The sequence below is a fragment of the Oncorhynchus keta genome, chromosome 4 (assembly GCF_023373465.1).
Source record: "Oncorhynchus keta strain PuntledgeMale-10-30-2019 chromosome 4, Oket_V2, whole genome shotgun sequence".
NCBI lineage: Eukaryota > Metazoa > Chordata > Actinopteri > Salmoniformes > Salmonidae > Oncorhynchus > Oncorhynchus keta.
Genome location: NC_068424.1, coordinates 64987495 through 65013330, shown reverse-complemented (window position 1 = coordinate 65013330; position 25836 = coordinate 64987495). Strand labels below are relative to the sequence as shown.

At 43.1% G+C, this 25836-nt stretch overlaps 1 protein-coding gene across 2 annotated transcripts in view; it reads right to left on the bottom strand.

The window, feature by feature from the left end:
• LOC118371090 (ecto-NOX disulfide-thiol exchanger 2-like) overlaps positions 1–25836 on the bottom strand; it is a 364051-nt gene that overhangs the window by 80342 nt on the left and 257873 nt on the right. For both annotated transcript variants that reach the window (XM_052512575.1, XM_052512577.1), the window contains 2 exons: positions 10705–10911; positions 6846–7079 (listed from right to left, as the gene is read on the bottom strand). In XM_052512575.1, the coding sequence (XP_052368535.1) occupies positions 6846–7079; positions 10705–10911 (441 nt within the window). The remainder of the gene's footprint in view (positions 1–6845; positions 7080–10704; positions 10912–25836) is intronic.

Here is a 25836-nt window from a genome sequence, read left to right as displayed (position 1 = left end):
ATTTTCAGATGCGCAGGAAAATGCTATTGTTGACATGGTTGTTGTCAACAATGCAATAAAACTGCGGGAGATTGAAGATAGAGTGCTGGCTGATAATGATATATTTGAAAATGTTAATTCTGTCAGCACAACAACTATTGCTCAAGTCCTAAAGAAACACCAAGTTGCAATGAAACAGTTATACACTGTACCGTTCGAGAGAAACAGTGAACGGGTAAAAGAGCAAAGATACCAATATGTCCAGGTAAGATGTCTGAGGTTACGTACACAGCTATACAAAATATTTACAGTAAAAAAAACACTAGCATTTCTACAGTAAAACTGTGCACTTACTGTTTTTCAGAGAGTAATGGAGGTGGAAGCACTGGAAAGACCACATTCATTTGTATTTATCGATGAAGCTGGATTTAACCTTGCCAAAACACGGCGCAGAGGAAGGAATGTTATAGGTCAAAGGGCCACTGTGGAGGTTCCAGGCCAAAGGGGGGGGAAATATCACCATGTGTGCTGCAATGGCCAATGATGGTTTGCTTCTCAACACACCGCTCATTGGCCCATACAACACAGAAAGGCTTATAGCTTTCCTAGAACAGCTCTATGCTCAGCTTGCGCCAGCAGAACAGGGGGAGCCAGTAAGAAACCCCCAAGTTTTTGTCATAGTTTGCGATAACGTTGCTTTTCACCACTCTGCAGCTGTCACAGATTGGTTTGCAGCACATCACAGATGTATGGTTTTGTACCTGCCTGCATATTCACCCTTCCTCAACCCAATAGAGGAGTTTTTCTCTGCCTGGAGGTGGAAAGTGTTTGGTCACCACCCACATGACCAAATGTCTCTTTTGGAAGCCATGCGTGCCGGATGTGAGGACACGAGTCCAGAGGACTGCCAGGGATGGATAAGGCACTCCAGAAGGTTCTTCCCCAGGTGCATGGCAAGAGAAAACATTAGATGTGATGTTGAAGAAAACCTGTGGCCTGATGCTAGAGAGAGGCAGGATTAGCCCCTCAATTATTTGTTCGAATTACAGTATGTACTTTTAGTTTCTACCTTTTTTTTCTCATTACTGTAATCCCGTAAATTACTACAGACTATTGAAGCAAACTGCTAATTTTCATTTACCTTAAAGAATTGTTATGTTCTAAAAATTTTAATAAATCATGTGAAAGAATGTCACTCTTTTCTTTGAAGAAAATACTACTTTGTATGAAGTCACTGAAATTGTTCAAACTGTAAAGATGAAAAGTTTGTATTTTCTGTATTGGTGTTTGATGCTAGTGTTTTTACTCTCAGTGTGTTCTGAGTGACAGTGTGTGTTATCTCAGTGAGGGTTGTGCATAGTGTTTGGCTGCACTGAGCTTGTTTTGAGCCATGTGTTAAGAGTTGTGTTGCTTGGAATGAGTTTTGCAGGTGATGTGAACTGTTTAGCTCAGGTGACTGTTGGTAGTGCAGACTGTAGTTAGAGTTTTGCACATGTGACTCCAGTTGTGCCCACTGTCGTTTAGCAATCGAAAAAAACTAATACAAAACACATTTCACCAAAATCATGGTTTCATAATTATTGGCATTCCTCATTTAGTACTTAGTGCAACCACCTCTGGCAAGAATTAGATCATGGAGTCTTTTCCTGTTATGTTTGACAAGGTTAAGGAACACATTTGGAGGGATTTTGGATAATTTGTCTATGCAAATCCTTTCAAGATCCTTCACATTCTTGGCTTTGCGCTTATCAACTGCCCTCTTCAACTCAGCCCACAGGTTTTCAATTGGATTGAGGTCCGGCGACTGAGATGACCATGGCAGAACATGGATTTTGCTGTCACGGATTCATTTCTGTGTGGATCTTGAGGTATGTTTTGGGTCATTGTCTTGTTGGAAAGTCCACCTACGGCCAAGTCCCAGCCTTCTGGCAGAGGCAACCAGATTGTCAGCCTGGACCTCCAGAATTAAAACAGCCCCAAAACATCACTGACCCACCACTATATTTCACTGTGGGTATGAGGTGTCTCTCCTTGTATGCATCTCTATTTCGACGCCAAACATGCCGATGCTGTATCTGAACAACATGTTCAATTTTGGTCTCATCTGACCAGAGCACCGTCTTCCAGTCATAATTTAAATTACATTTGGCAAACTCCAAACGCTTGCGTCTGTGTCTTGGGGTCAGAAAGTGCTTTTTTCTGGCAACGCTTCCAAAGAGCCTGTGGTTGTAGAGGTGGTGTCCGATGATACTTTTTGGAACCTGGTGACCCCAAGATGCCTCCAAGGCCTGCAATTCTTTCACAGTGATTCTTGGGGATTTTGTTGTGTCTCTCACTATCCTCCTCCCGATCCTGGGGGCAAAATGCATTTGCCTCCTTTACCCGTGAGGTTTTCAACTGTTCCATACTATTTTTTTTTTAAAGAATTGCCCTGACAGTGCTCAGTGGTGTATTCGATTGTTTGTAGATCTTCTTGTAGCCATTACCAGATTTATGAAGTTCTACAACCATCTGTCTCTTTTGAACAGCCAGTTATTTTGTTTTCTTCATGGTGTTGGATGACAAAGGGATATTGCATGTGTGTTACCTCATTTTTATACCCTAGTGAAACAGGAAGGGATGTAATGGCTCAATATAGTTCCTTAAGACTTAGATAAACTTAAATAAGTGGAATGTAACTCCTTGTTTGGTCCTTCTGTGGCTCAGTTGGTAGAGCATTTATGTGGTCCTTGTTTAATTGTAGAAATGATTTACAATAATCTTTAAGGGTGTATGCACACATGACTGTAAGTTGGGGCGCTAAATGGCATATATTATTATTATTATTGTTTAATTTTGTAGCCTTTAGTGGTTAGCCTAGTGGTTAGAGGGGCGGCAGGTAGCCTAGTGGTTAGAGTGGAGGGCGGCAGGGTAGCCTAGTGGTTAGAGTGGAGGGGCGGCAGGGTAGCCTAGTGGTTAGAGTGGAGGGGCGGCAGGGTAGCCTAGTGGTTAGAGTGGAGGGGCGGCAGGGTAGCCTAGTGGTTAGAGTGGAGGGGTGGCAGGGTAGCCTAGTGGTTAGAGTGGAGGGGCGGCTGGGTAGCCTAGTGGTTAGAGTGGAGGGGCGGCAGGGTAGCCTAGTGGTTAGAGTGGAGGGGCGGCAGGGTAGCCTAGTGGTTAGAGTGGAGGGGCGGCAGGGTAGCCGCCCCTCCTTCCGGAGACACCTGAAACCCCACCTCTTTAAGGAATACCTAGGATAGGATAAGTATCCTTCTCACCCCCCCCCCCTTTTAAGATTTAGATGCACTATTGTAAAGTGACTGTTCCACTGGATGTCATAAGGTGAATGCACCAATTTGTAAGTCGCTCTGGATAAGAGCGTCTGCTAAATGACTTAAATGTAAATGTCTTAAATGTAGCCTAGTGGTTAGAGTGTTGGCCTAGTAACCGAAAAGTTGCCAGAACAGGGCAGTTAACCCACTGTTCCTAGGCCATCACTGAAAATAAGAATTTGATCTTAACTGACTTGCCTAGCAAAATACAATTGTGAAACCTTGATTTGGAGGACAATGATTTTTAATTAAATCAATACATGATTTTGGTGGGCTCCATTGAAATGTTAATAAAGTACAGTATTTCTCACATGTTGGTATTTTTAGTTTATGTTCATCTGTATCTATAGAAAGATGTAGGTTTCCAGGCTCTCCACAGTCACTAGTCCTCCCTACCAACTACAGGTCCATTATCAATACACACACAATATCTACACAATGACAAGGTCCAATGGAATATCATATTCGGACAAAATTAGCGTTAAGCTGTGAGGCTGTGGCATCTGATAGACATCATTATCACTTACAATGTCCTATAATCCATCGATACAGCTAAGGAGTTAAGGGGCTTATCAAACTATATAATGCATCTATACAGCCAGCTAAGTGGCTTATCAAAATATATTATTCATCTCTACAGCTAGGGTGTTACGACTTCCGCCACCGGCTTTCTAGCTGCCACCGATCTACGTTTCTTTTTCTATTTTGTTTTGTCTTGATTGAACACACCTAATAGGTTATCAGCCGGTCCTGGCACCGTGGCATCAGAACCAGATCGAGGCACCTGCAGTGGATGAATGGTTTTGGCGCTCTGAGGAGACCTGGGACGCTGCCCATGTGCGCCTGCAACGGGCCATCAGGCGACAGAAGGCGAGCGCCGACCGCCACCGCCGTGAGGCCCGGGACACCAGGTCTGGCTCTCGACCGGAAACCTGCTCCTTCGCCTGCCCTGCCGGAAGCTGGGTCCGCGGTTTGTGGGACCATTTAAAGTCCTGAGGAGACTGAACGAGGTATGTTATGGGTTACAGCTTCCCCCTGATTATCGTATTAACCTCTCGTCCGCTTCCAGCAGTCCGCTCCAGCAGTCTGAGGTGCGGGAGTTCCTCCGCCCCCGCTGGACATCGAGGGGGCCCCGGCGTATACTGTGCGAGCCATCATGGACTCAAGGCATCGGGCGAGGGGCCTTAAGTACCTTGTGGAGTAGGAGGGGTATGGTCCGGAGGAGAGATGCTGGGTGTGGGTGGAGGACATCCTGGACCCTTCCTTACTGCAGGAATTTCCCCGTCTCCACCCAGATCGCCCTGCGCCTCATCCTCCGGGCCGTTTCCGAGGCCGGTGTCGGCGCGCTGCTGGAGCTGTGCGTCAGGAGGGGGGTACTGTCATGACTTCTGCCGAAGTTGGTGCCTCTCCTTGTTCGGGCGGCGTTCGGCGGTCATCGTCACCGGCTTTCTAGCTGCCACCGATCTACGTTTCTTTTTCTGTTTTGTTTTGTCTTGATTGAACATACCTGGTTCCCATTACGTTAATATTATTTTCCCTAATTAACCCTCTGGTCCCCAAAATGTTTTGTGCGTGTTTGTTCCTTGTTGAGTGTTAGACTGCTGTGTTATGGTGTGTTTTCCCTGCGTGGGATTTATGGTTGTTTCTTTTCGAGTAAAGTACGTGAGACATAAATATTTGCCTCGTTTTGAAATGTCATTGTTTTTTAGGCAACAGTATGTAATGCACTTCAGACAGAATCTTAATCAACACCTATTAAGACTGCATTAGTAGAATGTAGAATGCTCAGCTTGGCATCAGTCCTAAAACGAACATTCCAAACAATATTGTGATGAAACGTGCAACCCATGAATGTGTTGAGGATATGTGTGCATACTAAAATACCAAGCTGCTGCCTGGCTGGCATCTCATATTGTAAGGACAGATGCTGGAAGACAAGAAGCAAGTACAGAGAGTGAACATTTAACAAATAACCAACATAAAACAAACAAGGACAGCATCTGGACAGTTGAAACATAACGACAATAATGCTGACACCGTGAACAAACTGAGGAGCAGACAGATATAGAGGGGCAATCAAAGAGGTAATTGCAGGTGAGTCCAATATTGCGCAGATGCGCTTAATGATGGTGACAGGTGTGTGTAATGATGGGCCGCCTGGAGCCCTCTAGCGCCACAGAGGGGAAGTGGGAGCAGGCGTGACAGTACCCCCCTCTAGGGGCGCCACTTATCGTCCCACCTGGGCGTGCCTGGCGCTCCAGTAAAGACTTGGGAGCCGGATGAGGCGGATGAGGCGGCTGAGGCGTGGAAGCCCGATGAAGCCCGGAAGCCTGACGAGCCAGCTGGGGCGTGGGAGCTTGATGAGCTGGCTGAGGCATGACGTGGGATGGGAGCCTGACAAGCCGGCTGAGGCATGACGTGGGATGGGAGTGCAACGAGACAGCTGAGGCACCGCCGGTTCCTCCGACAGCGGCACACGGACCGGAAGCCGGCAAAAAAATAAAAATGAATAAAGAATTCCTGATGCCTCACATTGTGGTGTCAGCATTCTGTAAGGACAGATGCTGGGAGACGAGAAGCAAGTATAGAGAGTGAACATTTAAGAAATAACTAACATAAAACAAACAAGGACAGCATTTGGACAGGGGAAACACAACGACAATAATGCTGACACAGGGAACAAACTGAGGAGCAGACAGATATAGAGGGGCAATCAACAACGAGTCCAGGTGAGTCCATATTACGCAGATGCGTGTTATGATGGTGACAGGTGTGTGTAATGATGGGCCACCTGGCACCCTCGAGCGCCAGAGAGGGGAGTGGGAGCAGGCGTGACACATATATCAGCTTCTCAGATAAACTGAATGTGGAGCAGCCACATTCATTACTAAGCCAGTTAAAGGTCACTGCTCTTCATAATAGTTAATAAATCAAATCAAATTCATCCTAGGAACGCGAAGCGAGGCGGCCATCTCTGTCGGCGCCGGAAGTTGTAATAGAGAAATTGTCAAGGTGTTTGGACTAAGATAGCAGCAAGATTACCTCTTTTTGCCTCACTTTTCTATTGGAATCCTCACATTCACAAATATTTAAGTACAAGTTGTGGGGATATTTATGTACTTCAGCAGATTATAGTAGTGAAGCCTGTGCTTAAACACAAATGCATGTGCATGTGCACGCGCACGAACACACACACACACACACACACACACACACAACACACACACACACACACAAACAAAATCACCAGTCAAACACTCAGAGCAGATGGGGCTTTTGAGTCTACAGCTTCTTTAAACCCAGAGACAGATTCATACTCAGATGGATAAAGAACATCAAGCTCTGCAGTGTGTTAAGGAGATTTGTCAACCAAACTAAATCAGAGGAGGACCACTGTGATAGACCAAGAAGTAGGGTTAGTTAGTATTTGGGTATTGTGTTTCTTTGTTTGAGAGTCTGTCTCTGTATTGTTTCTGTCTGAGTACTGCGTGCATCTGAGTGTACTCCGGGAATCTGTGTGTACTGAATGTGTGTATGCCCTGGGAAATTGAGCCCCACCTTTGATCTTGTCGCCCAGCTGGCTACACTCGTGGTCTGAATAATGGACGATGGGTGGAGGGGAGGGGGGTCTGAAACGGTCCTCCTCCATCCTCCTGCGGTGTCTCTCCTCTCTGGCATACAGGCGCTGACGACACTCCCACTCATACAAGTCGTCTCTGGCCTGGGCAAAGTCCACATGGAGCCGCCCTGTGTCCTTCTTGTCTGTACTGGAGCCCAGACGCATACAGTAGCCTGGAGGGAGAGGAAAGGGGTTTGAGGGGAGAGAGAGAGAAAGAGTGGGGGAGGGGAGAGAGAGAGAGAGGGGGTTGAGGGGAGAGAGAGCCTGGAGGGAGAGGAAAGGTCCTTCTGTAGCTCAGTTGGTAGAGCATGGCGCTTGTAATGCCAGGGTAGTGGGTTCGATTCCCGGGACCACCCATACGTAGAATGTATGCACACATGACTGTAAGTCGCTTTGGATAAAAGCGTCTGCTAAATGGCATATATTATTATTATTATATTATAGAGAGAGTGGGGGGTGGGGGGGAAGAGAGCGTTAGAACCAATTGGTAACATCACAAGTGACATTTCACTCTGCTAAACGTGCAGGTGCAGGGCGATAAAGCGCCGTAAATACCCACAAACCACTTTCTATCAGACACCTGCATCTCACTCCTGATTCCTGGCATCCTCCATTTGGGTTGAAACTATCGGTCCATCCATCGCTCCCCATCCCTCTGAGGCTCTCCTCTTTTTAATCTGTTGGTTCCTGTCACAGCTGCATCCCAGCTAAAGTAGCTTTGTGGGGTTGAAGTAAACACCTTTCTGTTCTCTAAACTAATTCATAGAGAAGACTTGGAGACTAATTGGTCCTCTTGTGACACCCAAGAAAACACATCTCTCTCTCACTCTCGTTCTCTCTCTCTCTCGTTCTCTCTCTCTCTCGTTCTCTCTCTCTCTCGTTCTCTCTATCTCTCTGCTTCCCACTCTCTCTCGTTCTCTCTTTCTGTCATTTCTCTTAGATACAGTCTAATAGAGGGAGTCTAATAGCTGGAGTCTAATAGCTGGAGTCTAATATATGGTACAATAGAGGGAGTCTAATAGAGGGAGTCTAATAGAGGGAGTCTAATAGCTGGAGTCTAATAGCTGGAGTCTAATATATGGTACAATAGAGGGAGTCTAATAGAGGGAGTCTAATAGAGGGAGTCTAATAGCTGGAGTCTAATAGCTGGAGTCTAATATATGGTACAATAGAGGGAGTCTAATAGAGGGAGTCTAATAGAGGGAGTAAGAGATGGTCTAATAGATGGTCGAATAGAGGGGGTCTAATAGAAAGAGTCTAATAGAGGGAGTAAGAGATGGAGTCTAATAGATGGTCTAATAGAGGGAGTCTAATAGCAGGAGTGTAATAACAGGAGTCTAATAGAAGGAGTCTAATAGCTGGAGTCTAATAGATGGAGTCTAATAGCTGGAGTCTAATAGAGTGAGTCTAATATAGGGAGTCTAATAGCTGGAGTCTAATAGAGGGAGTCTAATAGATGGAGTCTAATAGAGGGAGTCTAGTAGATGGACTCTAATAGATGGAGTCTAGTGGATGGAGTCTAATAGCTGGAGGCGAATAGAGGGAGTCTAATAGATGGAGTCTAATAGAGGGAGTCTAATAGAGGGAGTCTAATAAATGGAGTCTAAAAGATGGAGTCTAATAGATGGAGTCTAATAGCTGGAGTCTAATAGCTGGAGTCTAGTAGATGGAGTCTAATAGCTGGACTCTAATAGCTGGAGTCGAATAGAGGGAGTCAAATAACTGGAGTCTAATAGACGGAGTCTAATAGAGGGACCCTAATAGAGGGAGTCTAATAAATGGAGACTAATAGATGGAGTCTAATAGATGGAGTCTAATAGCAGGAGTCTAATAGATGGAATCTAATAACTGGAGTCTAATAGAGTGAGTCTAATAACTGGAGTCTAATAGAGGGAGTCTAATAGAGGGAGTCTAATAGAGGGAGTCTAATAGAGGGAGTTTAATAGCTGGAGTCTAATAGATGGAGTCGAATAGAGGGAGTCTAATAGAGGGAGTCTAATAACTGGAGTCTAATAGATGTAGTCTAATAGAGGGAATCTAATAGAGGGAGTCTAATAGAGGGAATCTAATAGAGGGAGTCTAATAGATGGAGTCTAATAGCTGGAGTCTAATAGATGGAATCTAATAACTGGAGTCTACTAGAGTGAGTCTAATAACTGGAGTCTAATAGAGGGAGTCTAATATATGGAGTCTAATAGAGGGAGTTTAATTGCTGGAGTCTAATAGCTGGAGTCTAATAGAGGGAGTCTAATAGAGGGAGTCTAATAGCTGGAGTCTAGTAGATGGAGTCTAATAGAGGGAGTCTAATAGAAGGAGTTTAATAGAGGGAGTCTAATAGAGGGAGTCTAATAGAGGGAGTCTAATAGATGGAGTCTAACAGCTGGAGTATAACAGCTGGAGTCTAATAGAGGGAGTCTAATAGAGGGAGTCTAATAGACGGAGTCTAGTAGATGGAGTCTAATAGATAGAGTCTAATAGAGGGAGTCTAATAGATGGAGTCTAATAGAGGGAGTCTAATAGAGGGAGTCTAATAGAGGGAGTCTAATAGATGGAGTCTAATAGATGGAGTCTAATAGAGGGAGTCTAATAGAGGGAGTCTAATAGAGGGAGTCTAATAGATGGAGTGTAACAGCTGGAGTCTAATAAATGGAGTCTAATAAATTGAGTCTAATAGATGGAGTCCAATAGCTGAAGTCTAATAGATTGAGTCTAATAGAGGGAGTCTAATAGATGGAGTCTAATAGCTGGAGTCTAATAGATGTAGTCTAATAGATGGAGTCTAATAGAGGGAGTCTAATTGAGGGAGTCTAATAGATGGAGTGTAACAGCTGAAGTCTAATAAATGGAGTCTAATAGATGGAGTCTAATACCTGAAGTCTAATAGATGGAGTCTAATACCTGAAGTCTAATAGATGGAGTCTAATAGAGGGAGTGTAATAGATCGAGTTTGATAGATGGAGTCTAAAAGAGGAAGTCTAATAGAGGGAGTCTAATAGAGGGAGTCTAATAAATGGAGTCTAATAGATGGAGTCTAATACCTGAAGTCTAATAGATGGAGTCTAATACCTGAAGTCTAATAGATGGAGTCTAATAGAGGGAGTGTAATAGATTGAGTTTGATAGATGGAGTCTAAAAGAGGAAGTCTAATAGAGGGAGTCTAATAGAGGGAGTCTAATAGAGGGAGTCTAATAGAGGGAGTGTAACAGCTGGAGTCTAATAGCTGGAGTCTATTCGATCGAGTTTGATAGATGGAGTCTAAAAGAGGGAGTCTAATAGACGGAGTCTAATAACTGGTGTCTAATAGATGGAGTTTAATAACTGGAGTCGAATAGATGGAGTCTAATAGATGGAATTACTTACTAGTAAGGGGATCTGGGACATTTATTCCAACACTCATAGTTGTCTTCTCATTGACCAACATAGTTAAGGTCTCTGACTGAAGAGGGGGGACATTTATTCCACAACACCTCTCATTGTCTCCTCATTGACCAACATAGTTAAGGTCTCTGACTGGAGACTGGGGCCATTTATTCCACAACACCTCTCATTGTCTCCTCATTGACCAACATAGTTAAGGTGTCTGACTGGAGTCTGGGGCCATTTATTCCACAACACCTCTCATTGTCTCCTCATTGACCAACATAGTTAAGGTGTCTGACTGGAGACTGGGGCCATTTATTCCACAACACCTCTCATTGTCTCCTCATTGACCAACATAGTTAAGGTCTGGGACTGAAGAGGGAAGACATTTATTCCACAATACAGCTTGAAGTTTAATAGAAAACGTAGGAAATGTACCAGACAGGAAGAGGGCTCTGTCCACAGTGAACTCTTCGACAAATCGGATATGGCAGAAGTTCTTCTTGCTCTTTCGGATTGCAATGATCTCCCCCAACTGGCCGAACACCTCCACGATGAGGGCCTCGTTAGCGTTCTCTGGCAGACCACCCACAAACACAGTCTTACAGCCGGGAGGGCGCTCCCTCATGGCCGGAAAGGGAAGGTCTAAGCAACATGAAGAGAGAAAAGAAGGAGATTTATTTAATTGGATGTATGAACACATTCAGGTCTGTACAAGGAAAGGAGAGAGGTAAATACATAGAACCCGCAATACACTATTAATACTCTGCTCTAGCTAGCTCTAACAGCTTATTGCTCTCTCATTAGTTAATTAGTCTATGGCCGGTTAGCTAGCTAGCCTAATAGACTGTATCTAACTGATGATATCCACACACACTGTTTCCCATTTCAATCAAAAACAATGCTTGAAAGGGCCAAGTTGTTAAACACAGTTATATTTAGATACCTACCCAGCTAGCACATTTAATTCCTTGCAAGTGGTGGGAATGTACGTTTTTGGTATCCCATTGTATCTGGTAACAAAGCCATAAGTTCAGTGACTGGTAAAACGGAAAGTTTTTTAAAAATGTTCTGAGAACAGAAGTGAACATTTGCAGGAGGTTTAATTAACATTCTGAGAACAGAAAATAGATGTTATTTGAATGTAATTAAAAAACGTTTTGAGAACATTCTCTAAATGTTGTGAATGTTTTGAACAAAATATAATGGTTATGTGGAGGTTTTTTAATAACTTCCTGAAAACTTTCACTAAATGTTTCAATAACACTCCAAGTTTGGGTTAACGTTTATGAAGTCAAAGCATAGATAGGACACATGGAAATTAATTTTCTGAGGCATTAATAATGCAAACATATTATTTGTTTTATTGTGGCACAGTGTGAGTGAGATTCAAACCTACAGTATGATATTCTTCTCTCTATCCATGGAATTAGTCCACTGCACCACCCGGATGGAGTTAGTATGTCATGTATTTTATAACTCAAAAATAATTCAAAAAGACTCCATTTCAAAGGAAACAAGCACTCAATAAGATCAATTAGTGGGTGCGACCAACACACCTGAACACACTTAACAAGATAGAGGATAGAGAGAGTTTTGTTGACACTGAGAACGGAATGTATATGTTTTTAAATAACATTCTTAGAACGTTCTCTGAACGTTATTATTTTTTTCTTGTTTTTTTATGGCGAGTTTTCTTAATATTCTGAAAAATTAAATGAGGAAACCTGCAGAAAACGTTATACTGAAGTACTTAAATTCCCACAGAAGAATGTTTTTTCTCAGTGTTCTTTGAACTATTTGAGAACATTCCTAATGTCAAACCAGTTGGAGAACATTCCTAGAACATAACCAAAAATTGTAATTAAATGTAACGATGTTTGAACTTTTAGGAAATTTTATTTTAAAGTAATGAAATAACAAAAAAAAATATTGTTATTATTTTGTCATCTTCAATGTGCTGAGAATGTTCCAAAGCCAACCAACTATCCTGCACCATTCGCAGAACATTGTGGGAACGTTGTATGCAAAATAACTACAGGACAACCATGCTCTCACCAAGGTCTAAGAAACATATGGTTCTCAGAACATTAGGTGCTAGCTGGGAAGCAAACCAGCCATGTTAAACAATGGAAGAGGCTTGCTAGCTAAGGTCAGCTTCATAAATGTTATTGTAAGTTGAGCCACTTTTAAAATTCAGCATCACTCTGTCAAGAGAAATATAGTATTATTTCTAACAAACATATCTACATACAGAACCAGTCAAAAGTTTCGGCACACCTACTCATTCAAGGGTTATTTATTTTTACTATCTACATTATAGAATAACAGAGAAGACATCAAAACTATGAAATAACACACATGGAATCATGTAGGATCATGTAGGATCCAAAAAAGTGTTACACAAATCAAAATATATTTTGAGATTCTTCAAAGTAGCCACCCTTTACCTTGATGATAATTTTGCATTTTCAGTCTGTACATTTTGGTGAGTTTGGACATTTACAAGTGAATGTGAAGGAGAGACATTGTGCAAATGAACAAAGTTTGGACGCATGCTTGTCTGAATGAGGAACAGTACTGGCTATGGAGCAGCACGTATACACGCCATGTCTGTGTGGAGTCAGGAGTTACCAAACTCTTCCCTTCTTGAAAACACACACAAAATATATATATACACACACTACCGTTCAAAAGTTTGGGGTCACTTATAAATGTCCTTGTTTTTGAAAGAAAAGCACATGATGTGTGGACTACATGCACAAGCTAGTCCAGTGAGCTTCCAATTTCTGGTGCGTTGACACACATGCATACCCATGGAGGAGACATTACTATATTTTTTTATCAAATTTGTCAAAACTAGTAAATATCGTGCATTGAGCTTGAAAGTTAAGCAAAGCTCTGATGAGAAAAACGATTAATTCATAAATACCTGTTCCTTCTTGAAAACACTTTAAAAAAATATATATATATACACACTACCGTTTAAAAGTTTGGGGTCACTTAGAAATGTCCTTGTTTCTGAAAGAAAAGCAATTTATTTGTCCATTAAAATAACATCAAATTCATCAGAAATACAGTGTAGACATTGTTAACGTTTTTTAATGTTTGGGGTCACTTAGAAATGTCCTTGTTTCTGAAAGAAATGCAATTTATTTGTCCATTAAAATAACATCAAATTCATCAGAAATACAGTGTAGACATTGTTAATGTTTTTTAATGACGAATTAGCCTTTTAAAATGATAAACCTGGAATAGCTAACACTACGTGCCATTAGAACACAGGAGTGATATTTGCTGATAGTGGGCCTCTGTACACCTATATACTAGATATTCCATTTTAAAAAATCGTCCGTTTCCAGCTACAAAATAAATTTACAACATTAACAATGTCTACAATGTATTTCTGATCAATTTGCTAATTTAATGGACAAAAACTGTGCTTTTCTTTCAAAAACAAGGACATTTCCAAGTGACCCCAAACTTTTAAATGGTAGTGTATACAGTTGAAGTCGGAAGTTTACATGCACATTAGCCAAATACATTTAAACTCAGTTTTTCACAATTCTTGACATTTAATCCAAGTAAAAATTCCCTGTCTTAGTTCAGTTAGGATCACCACTTTCTTTTAAGAATGTGAAATGTCAGAATAATATTAGAGAGATGTCACGTTCTTATTTCCTTTGTTTTGTCGTTATTTAGTATGGTCAGGGTGTGAGGTCGGGTGGGCAGTCTATGTTTGTTTTTCTATGATTTTGGGATTTCTATGTTTCGGCCTAGTATGGTTCACAATCAGAGGCAGGTGTCATTAGTTGTCTCTGATTGAGAATCATACTTAGGTAGCCTGGGTTTCACTGTTTGTTTGTGGGTGATTGTCTATGTCTAGTTGCTTGTGTCAGCACAGTTCTCATTATAGCTTCACGGTCGTTATTATTTAGTGTTCAGTGCTTTCTTTAATTAAAAAATCATCATGAACACATACCACGCTGCATTTTGGTCCGCTCCTTACGATGATCGTGACAAGATAATTATTTATTTGAGCTTTTATTTCTTTCGTCACATTCCCAGTGGGTCAGAAGATTACATACACTCAATTAGTATTTGGTAGCATTGTCTTTAAATGGTTTAACTTGGGTCAAACTTATCGGGTAGCCTTCCACAAGCTTCCCACGTAAAATTGGGTGAATTCTGGCCCATTCCTCCTGACAGAGCTGGTGTAACTGAGTCAGACCAGGACTCAAAGCCATCTCATTTGGCCACCTTTCCTTCCAGTTCTCTGCTGCCAGTGACTGGAATGAATTGCAAAAATCGCTGAAGTTCGAGACTTTTATTTCCCTCACCAACTTTAAACATCAACTATCTGATCAGCTCACTGATCACTGCAGCAATACATGGTCCATCTGTAAATAGCCCACTCAATCTACCTACCTCATCCCCGTACTGTATTTATTTTATTTACTTTTCTGCTCTTTTGCACACCAGTATCTCTACTTGCACATCATCGTCTGCTCATGTATCACTCCAGTGTTAAACTGCTAAAATGTAATTATTCGCTCCTATGGCCTATTTATTGCCTACCTCCTCATGCCTTTTGCACACTGTATATAGACTTTATTTTTTCTACTGTGTCATTGACTTGTTTATTGTGTTATTGGCTTGTTTATTGTTTACTCCATGTGTAACTCTGTGTTGTTGTCTGTGTCACATTGCTTTGCTTTATCTTGGTCAGGTCGCAGTTGCAAATGAGAACTTGCTCTCAACTAGCCTACCTGGTTAAATAAAGGTGAAACAAAAAATAAAAAAAGGTTGTTGGCCTCCTTGCTTGCACATTCTTTTTCAGTTCGGCCCACACATTTTCTATGGGATTGAGGCCAGGGATTTGTGATGGCCACTACAATACCTTGACTTGGTTGTCCTTAAGCCATTTTTCCACAACTTTGGAAGTATTCTTGGGGTCATTGTCAATTTTGAAGACCCATTTGCGACCGCGCTTTAACTTCCTGACTGATGTCTTGAGATGTTGCTTCAATATATCCACATAATTGTCCTACCTCATGATGCCATCTATTTTGTGAAGTGCACCAGTCCCTCCTGCAGCACAGCACCCCCACAACATGATGTTGCCGCACCCGTGCTTCACGGTTGGGGTGGTGTCTTTGGCATGCAAGCCTCCCCCTTTTTCTTCTAAACATAACGATGGTCATTATAGCCAAACGGTTCTATTTTTGTTTCATCAGACCAGAGGATATTTCTCCAAAAAGTATGATCTTTGTCCCCATGTGCATTTGCAAACCGTAGTCTGTATTTTTTATTACGGTTTTGGAGCAGTGGCTTCTTCCTTGCTGAGCAGCCTTTCAGGGTATGTCGATATAGGACTCATTTTACTGTGAATATAGATACTTTTGCACCCATTTCCTCCAGCGTCTTCATAAGGTCCTTTGATGTTGATCTGGGATTGATTTGCACTTTTCACGCCAAGGTACGTTCATCCTTCTGTAGCACAGTTGGTAGAGCATGGCGCTTGTAATGCCAGGATAGTGGGTTCGATTCCCGGGACCACCCATACGTAGAATGTATGCACACATGACTGTAAGTCGCTTTGGATAAAAGCGTCTGCTAAATGGCATATATTATTATTATATTATCTCTAGGATACAGAACGCGTCTCTTTCCTGAGCGGTATGACGGCTGTGTGGTCCCATGGTGTTTATACTTGCGGACTATTGTTTGTACAGATGAACATAGTACCTTCAGGTGTTTGAAAATTGCTCCCAAGGATGAACCAGACTTGTGGAGGTCTACACATTTTTTTCTGAGGTCTTGGCTGATTTCTTTAGATTTTCCCATAATGTCAAGCAAAGAGGCACTGAGTTTGAAGGTAGGCCTTGAAATATATCCACAGGTACACCTCCAATTGACTCAAATGATGTCAAATACCCTATCAGAAGCTTCTAAAGCCATGACATCATTTTCTGGAATTTTCCAAGCTGTTTAAAGACACAGTCAACTTAGTGTATGTAAACTTCTGATCCACTGGAATTGTGATACAGTGAATTATAAGTGAAATAATCTGTCTGTAAACAAATGTTGGAAAAATTGCTTGTGTCATGCACAAAGTAGACGTCCTATCCGACTTGACAAAACTATAGTTTGTTAACAAGAAATTTGTGGAGTGGTTGATAAACAAGTTTTAATGACTCCAACCTAAGTGTATGTAAACTTCTGACTTCAACTGTATATATATATATAATTTTTGTATATTTTTTTGTATTTTTAATTTTTAAAGTGTTTTCAAGAAGAAACAGGTTTTTATCCATGAATTAATCGGTTCTCATCAGAGATTTGCGTAGCATTCAAACTCAGTGCACGATATTTACTAGTTTTGACAAATTTGATAAAAATTATAGCAACGTCTCCTCCCTGGGTATGCATGTGTGCCAACGCACCAGAATTTGGAAGCTCTTTGGACTAGCTCATGCATGTAGTCCACACACCATAGCCTACTTTACAATGGGCATTTTAAATGCATGTACAGTGCCACGCGAAAGTATTCGGCCCCCTTGAACTTTGCGACCTTTTGCCACATTTCAGGCTTCAAACATAAAGATATAAAACTGTATTTTTCTGTGAAGAATCAACAACAAGTGGGACACAATCATGAAGTGGAACGACATTTATTGGATATTTCAAACTTTTTTAACAAATCAAAAACTGAAAAATTGGGCGTGCAAAATTATTCAGCCCCCTTAAATTAATACTTTGTAGCGCCACCTTTTGCTGCGATTACAGCTGTAAGTCGCTTGGGGTATGTCTCTATGAGTTTTGCACATCGAGAGACTGACATTTTTTCCCATTCCTCCTTGCAAAACAGCTCGAGCTCAGTGAGGTTGGATGGAGAGCATTTGTGAACAGCAGTTTTCAGTTCTTTCCACAGATTCTCGATTGGATTCAGGTCTGGACTTTGACTTGGCCATTCTAACACCTGGATATGTTTATTTTTGAACCATTCCATTGTAGATTTTGCTTTATGTTTTGGATCATTGTCTTGTTGGAAGACAAATCTCCATCCCAGTCTCAGGTCTTTTGCAGACTCCATCAGGTTTTCTTCCAGAATGGTCCTGTATTTGGCTCCATCCATCTTCCCATCAATTTTAACCATCTTCCCTGTCCCTGCTGAAGAAAAGCAGGCCCAAACCATGATGCTGCCACCACCATGTACGACTGATTGTTGTCCTATGGACAGAGTCTCCCCCCTCAGCTGTAGATCTCTGCAGTTCATCCAGAGTGAGCATGGGCCTCTTGGCTGCATCTCTGATCAGTCTTCTCCTTGAATGAGCTGAAAGTTTATAGGGACGGCCAGGTCTTGGTAGATTTGCAGTGGTCTGATACTCCTTCCATTTCAATATTATCGCTTGCACAGTGCTCCTTGGGATGTTTAAAGCTTGGGAAATCTTTTTGTATCCAAATCCGGCTTTAAACTTCTTCACAACAGTATCTCGGACCTGCCTGGTGTGCTCCTTGTTCTTCATGATGCTCTCTGCGCTTTTAACGGACCTCTGAGACTATCACAGTGCAGGTGCATTTATACGGAGACTTGATTACACACAGGTGGATTGTATTTATCATCATTAGTCATTTAGGTCAACATTGGATCATTCAGAGATCCTCACTGAACTTCTGGAGAGAGTTTGCTGCACTGAAAGTAAAGGGGCTGAATAATTTTGCAAGCCCAATTTTTCAGTTATTAAAAAAGTTGTTAAGAGTTAAAAGTTGTTAAGTTGTTAAAAAAGTTTGAAATATCCAATAAATGTCGTTCCACTTCATGATTGTGTCCCACTTGTTGATTCTTCACAAAAAAAATACAGTTTTATATCTTTATGTTTGAAGCCTGAAATGGGGCAAAAGGTCGCAAAGTTCAAGGGGGCCGAATACTTTCGCAAGGCACTGTATGCTTAATTAAGCTAACAGTGCTGTTTTATACTCTAGACCGGGGTTCAAATAAAAGGAAAATCTACTTGATCTATATTGTGAAATAAAATTTTACACTTAGAAGTATTATTAGCGTAATGTACAGGCCTATTTGATGTGATACATAATTCATCTGATTAAAGAATATATTCAGAGGCTTCAAGCTGGGAAAATCTATTAAAGTATAAAAAATATATACATTTGGAAATGTAAACCATGAGCTAACTATCTGCAAGAGTGATAAAAACATTGGATAACTTTTTATTGATATCTAATGTTAATGTGAAACTATAGTGGGATAAATCAGAATCCATCGTCTTTAATCAGAGAGCTGGATGATTCTCTCATGTGAATGATTCATTCATTGCTTGTCAACCCTGTAGAATGTAACATGGTTGGATGGAATGAATCCCCAATAGATCAGACGTTTCATCCCTAAGAAATGTGATCAGCGGAGTCTATATGGTCTAACTCAAAACATGTCTGGATGACCATCTGTAGTTACAGACCAGGGTTCTTTAAGCTTATTCCAAAGCCTTGTGGTAGCAGAACATAGGCCCTTTATCTATGGCACAGAGCATGGGCTCACATTGCTATGTCTTGTAGTAATAAAAAGCTTATTCTAAAGTATTGTGGTAGCAGAGCAGAGACCCTTATGCTGAAGCGTTCCAGTTCCAGAATATTTATTTTGATTGTAAAGCTTAGCCCTCCCAGAGGACGAGACTGTGCCACTGTTGTTCAGCTAAAGTCCTTCTCTCTGGAACTCGGCCCACTAATTATCTCCTCCTGACCCTACAGATTACGAGGGCACTACACTACAGAGTACACACACACAAACACGCACACGTGCACACACACACACACACACACTCTCTCTGAAGGGCATCTGTCCCTTCAGGGTAATTATGGACACACATTTTATTTTTGAAATAAATATTTAATTTTTGAGATACTGTGTTTTACCTCTTGGAGATGTAAAAGTGAGTACTGTACATTAAACTTTCAATGTAATTCATAAGAAATCAAAACAAAATGAGAAGTAGAACATAAACATACTGTAAATGAATGTGACATTTGACAAAGCATTTTTAAGCACAATCAATGGTTATCATTTATTTGTATAATTAAACTCTAGCATTGATGTGTTTGTTTATGATGTCCTGGTATATAAGTTGACTTGCATTTAACTTCGGGTAGGTTTGGAGTATGAGTTATGGATAGGCCACTTTCTCACAGACCTCCAAGCACAATTCGCTGCATTGTGTATCACACCAGTTATCCTCTGGGTTAGAAAAAGAGGTCCATTGCTCTACACAGTCCTCGTCCTTGCCCTGATAACTATGAGGCTCCCCTCTCATCCAGTACACTGTGGTCAGGGGAGTGCCATTCACACATTTCCAGATCCCTTCTTCATCTCTGTCAGTCAGACCAATCCAGAATCCCTTGTCGATTAATTCATGGATAAATACTTGTTCCTCTCTGCTGTTTATGATCACCAGGTCTGCTCCTCTTCTTAGACAGTCCTGTCGACTCTCCGTCCACAATTTAGTCCCTTTAGAGATGTGGTACAAACTGCAGCTGAAATACCTCTATCCCAGTTGAGACTGTTGCTTTAGAATGGAGAGTTTTGTCTGGGTGATGGTCCCTCTCTATAGTCATGGCGTTGTTACTGCTCTGTAACTGGTCTCTCTCTGCTGTGGAGTTGGTTTTACAGTTTTTCTCATAACTGCCAAGAACACCATTATAATAGAGACACAGGCCTGTGATCCGAGCAAGTAGGAGAACACACAGCAGCCCCAGACAAACTGCAGCAGCTCTGGAGTGACTCATCTTTGAAGGGACATCATTTATCTTGTTTTTGAAGTCATGAGATGTGATGTGTCGTGATTGGTATAGATAAAGACATCTTCATTATCTGCCACTGTCTCCGTGATTCTACCTGACAGACTGAACACTGTGGTAGCTGTATGTTGTGTCTGGGACTGTTTCCTGTCCATTGATGGTTAGTGACTAACATGTTTCCTTTCCACATACATACATTTCTGCAAGTTGACATTTATTGTCATGTCCTGGAGGCAGACCTGGCTATAATGTAAAATATAATGAAAACAAAAATGTGCTTTTTGGTCTTAATTTAAGGTTAGGCATTAGGGTTAGCAGTGTGGTTAATGGTAGGGTTAGGTTTAAAAATCTGATTTTATGACTTTGTGGGTGTGCCAGCTAGTGACCACTCTGCAAAGCTGCCTCCAGAACAATATTCATGATGAAAAACACTAACCCGCTACATTTCCTGGTAGGTAGTGAGGCATAAACACCAATGCACACCAGCGCAATGGTAACTCTCTTACCGTGTTGAGTGTTCATAGCAGGAAGGAGTGATGGGGGAGGAGCACACACTTCAGCACGCTGTGATCCCTCACACACACTTCAGCACGCTATGATCCCTCACACACACTTCAGCACGCTATGATCCCTCACACACACTTCAGCAAACTGTGATCCTTCTCACACACTTCAGCACGCTGTGATCCCTCACACACACTTCAGCACGCTATGATCCCTCACACACACTTCAGCAAACTGTGATCCTTCTCACACACTTCAGCATGCTGTGATCCCTCACACACACTTCAGCATGCTGTGATCCTTCACACACACTTCAGCATGCTGTGATCCCTCACACACACACTTCAGCATGCTGTGATCCCTCACACACACACTTCAGCATGCTGTGATCCCTCACACACACACTTCAGCATGCTGTGATCCTTCACACACACTTCAGCACGCTATGATCCCTCACACACACTTCAGCATGCTGTGATCCTTCACAAACACTTCAGCACGCTATGATCCTTCACACACACTTCAGCACGCTATGATCCTTCACACACACTTCAGCACGCTATGATCCTTCACACACACTTCAGCACGCTGTGATCCCTCACACACACACTTCACACCTGACCAAAGGACATCAGCAACACTGCAGCAAAGTTCATCTCAATACAGGGTCAAAATAGTTTTTTTAACACTTATCTTAACTTTTTTTGCAAATTGGAGTGGGTCCAGGGTGTCTGGGATTATGTTGTTGATGTAAGCCATGACCAGCCTTTCAAAGCACTTCATGGTTACAGATATGATTGCTACAGGGCGAGAGTCATTTAGACAGGTTACCTTAGTGTTTTTGGGGACAGGGACTATGGTGGACTGCTTGAAACATGTAGGTATTACAGACTGAGTCAGGGAGAGGTTGAAAATGTCAGTGAATACACTTGCCAGCTGGTCAACGCATGCTCTGAGTTCGCGTCCTGGTAATCCGTCTGGCCCTGCGGGCTTGTAAATGTTAACCTGTTGAAGGGTTTTATTCACATTGGCTACAGAGAGCGTGATCACACAGTCGTCTGGAATCAACCGGTGCACTCATGCATAGTTCAGTGTTGCTTGCCTCGGAGCGAGCATAGAAGGCATTTAGCTCATCTGGTACGCTTTCGTCAGCGGGCAGCTCGTGGCTGGGTTTCCCTTTGTAAACCATGATAGTTTACAAGCCCTGCCATATCGGGCGAGTGTCAGAGTTGGTGTAGTAGGATTGTATCTTGGTCATGTAATTATGTTTGATGGTTTGTCATAGGGTGTAGTGGGATTTCTTATAAGCGTCCAGATTAGTGTCCCGCTCCATGAAAGCAGCAGCTCTAGCTCAGTGCAGATGTTGCTCAGTGCGAATGTTGTTCAGTGCGAATGTTGCAGATGTACACCTGTTATTTGCGCACATACGCTCGCACACACACACACACACACACACACACACACACACACACACACACACACACACACACACACACACACACACACACACACACACACACACACACACACACACACACACACACACACACACACACACACACACACACACACACACACACACACACACACATGACCTGCCTAGCTTCTCCACTGTACTCTGTACTCTTTCTTTTCAGTCCCATGTAATTATGGACAGACACTCTCATACAGCCACTTCCTTTCGTCTCTTTTGCTGACTGAGATGTGAGGAGTGCTTTGTGAAAGAGCAGAGGCAGAGAGAGACGCAGATTGGCATTTATTGAGATGACTCGTGTACTGCAGGCAGCTCTGCAGGTAGCCACAAGATGGCACAGCCACAAAGTCTTAAAAACAACGATTTTAAACCTAACCTTAACCACACTGCTAACTTTATGCCTGGCCTTAACTTTAAATTACGACCAAAAAGCAAATATATATAGCTAATTTTGACTTTGTAGCTGGCCCATCTAGTGGAAATCGTTCAGCTCTGCCTCAGGACAAGACTCATCCCAAAAAAACAACCTGCGAGAGAGATAGAAAAGGAGACAGAGAACGGAGCGAGAATCGGACGAATGAAAAATAGAGATAGAAAAGAGAAGATTGAGGGGGGCTGGATGGAGATACACATTGACACGCTCCTAGCCAGAGAGAGAGAGGGGGGCTGGATGGAGATGCACATTGACATGCTCCTAGACAGAGAGAGAGAGAGGGGCTGGATAGAGATGCACATTGACATGCTCCTAGACAGAGAGAGAGAGGGGGGCTGGATGGAGATGCACATTGACATGCTCCTAGACAGAGAGAGAGAGGGGGCTGGATAGAGATGCACATTGACATGCTCCTAGACAGAGAGAGAGGGGGCTGGATGGAGATGCACATTGACATGCTCCTAGACAGAGAGAGAGAGGGGGCTGGATAGATGCACATTGACATGCTCCTAGACAGAGAGAGATGGAGGCTGGATGGAGATACACTACACGCTCCTAGCCAGAGAGAGAGAGGGGGCTGGATGGAGATACACATTGACACGCTCCTAGCCAGAGAGAGAGGGGGGCTGGATGGAGATGCACATTGACATGCTCCTAGACAGAGAGAGAGATGGAGGCTGGATGGAGATGCACATTGACATGCTTTTAGCCAGAGAGATAGAGAAAGAAAGAGAGTGAGACTGCGGGCTTGTGTGTGAGAAAATACTGTTCTGCAGGGCTGTTGTTATTCAGATCAAGGTCAGTGTGAGGGGCAGTATGGTGTCAGGGTAGCCTGGAGGTCCTGCTCCCTGTGATGGCCACCATATGCAGCCTGTTGACCTGCTGCCCTGGAGATGACAGGGCCACTGACTCACCAGGCTCCTTTAATACACACACACACACACACACACACACACACACACACACACACACACACACACACACACACACACACACACACACACACACACACACACACACACACACACACACACACACACACACACACACACACACACACACACACACACACACACACACAATATTTTTTGCTCCAGTTTGCTACAGCAGGAAAGTAATCCTGCAGCAACAGGACATGTGAATTATTATGTGGATTATAATTACATTTGAAATTTCAAAGTGGAAATTACACATATCTGAAGCGTTTTTAAAACCCCTAAGGGCCCAGGCTGGGGTTCTACTAAGCTAACATATGGAATTGTTTTAGATACGAAGGATCATTTAGCTATTTGATTTGGAATTTTCGGACCCCCGTAGGTATCAAGAAAATACGCTAGGCTACCTGCCACCCTAATAAATAGTATTTCTCTGAAATAGGGGTTTATTAATAAAGACACCTCTCCTTTAAAACGCTCTGCCTTTCATAAGAAACCCAAGTGACAACGAGAGATGAATAGAGAGATAGGGAGTGGACTGGGAGATGAGAGAGAGAGAGGAAGGATTATTGGAGCAGAGACAAAAGAATGGGAGACAGAGGAAGCAGAGCAGGAGAACGTAGAGGTGTCAAGAAAGGATACATTCAAAGGACAGTGGAGGGAATAAGAACAGAAGAAGATATGACCTGGCCCAAGTCTGAGAAAGGAGAGATGAAGGGGTAAAGGAGGAGAGATGAAGGGGTAAATGAGGAGAGATGAAGGGGTAAAGGAGGAGAGATGAAGGGGTAAATGAGGAGAGATGAAGGGGTAAATGAGGAGAGATGAAGGGGTAAAGGAGGAGAGATGAAGGGGTAAATGAGGAGAGATGAAGGGGTAAAGGAGGAGAGATGAAGGGGTAAATGAGGAGAGATGAAGGGGTAAATGAGGAGAGATGAAGGTGTAAAGGAGGAGAGATGAGGTGGTAAAGGAGGTGAGATGAAGCGGTAAAGGAGGAGAGATGAAGGGGTAAAGGAGGAGAGCTGAAGGGGTAAAGGAGGAGAGATGAAGGGGTAAAGGAGGAGAGATGAAGGGGTAAATGAGGAGAGATGAAGGGGTAAATGAGGAGAGATGAAGGGGTAAATGAGGAGAGATGAAGGGGTAAAGGAGGAGAGATGAAGGGGTAAAGGAGGAGAGATGAAGGGGTAAATGAGGAGAGATGAAGGGGTAAATGAGGAGAGATGAAGGGGTAAAGGAGGAGAGATGAGGTGGTAAAGGAGGTGAGATGAAGCGGTAAAGGAGGAGAGCTGAAGGGGTAAAGGAGGAGAGCTGAAGGGGTAAAGGAGGAGAGATGAAGGGGTAAAGGAGGAGAGATGAGGGGGTAAAGGAGGAGAGATGAAGGGGTAAAGGAGGGGATATGAAGGGGTAAAGGAGGAGAGATGAGGGGGTAAAGGAGGAGAGATGAGGGGGTAAAGGAGGAGAGATGAAGGGGTAAAGGAGGGGATATGAAGGGGTAAAGGAGGAGATATGAAGGGGTAAAGGGGGAGAGATGAGAGGTGATCACAAAGCTTTCAGAAGTGCCTCAGGCCTATCTAACCATCCCCAACCCCATCCTCAGGCCTATCTAACCATCCCCAACCCCATCCTCAGCCCCATCTAACCATCCCCAACCCCATCCTCAGCCCTATCTAACCATCCCCAACCCCATCCTCAGGCCTATCAAACCATCCCCAACCCCATCCTCAGGCCTATCTAACCAACCAACCCCATCCTCAGCCCAACTAACCAACCCCAACTCCATCCTCAGCCCTAACTAACCAGCCCCAACCCCATCCTCAGGCCTATCAAACCAGCCCCGACCCCATCCTCAGCCCTAACTAACCAACCCCATCCTCAGCCCTAACTAACCAACCCCACTCCATCCTCAGCCCTAACTAACCAGCCCCAACCCCATCCTCAGCCCTAATTAACCAACCCCAACCCCATCCTCAGCCCTATCTAACCAACCCCAACCCCATCCTCGGGCCCTAACTCATAAGCCCCAACCCCATCCTCAGCCCAAACTAACCAACCTCGTCCTCAGCCCTAACTAACAAACCCCAACCCCATCCTCAGGCCTATCTAACCATCCCCAACCCCATCATCAGGCCTATCTAACCATCCCCAACCCCATCCTCAGCCCTAACTAACCAACCCCAACCTCAGCCCTATCTAACCAACCCCAACCCCATCCTCGGGCCCTAACTAATAAGCCCCAACCCCATCCTCAGCCCTAACTAACCAACCCCATCCTCAGCCCTAACTAACCAGCCCCACTCCATCCTCAGCCCTAACTAACCAACCCCAACCCCATCCTCAGCCCTATCTAACCAACCCCAACCCCATCCTCGGGCCCTAACTAACCAGCCCCAAACCCATCCTCAGCCCTAACTAACCAG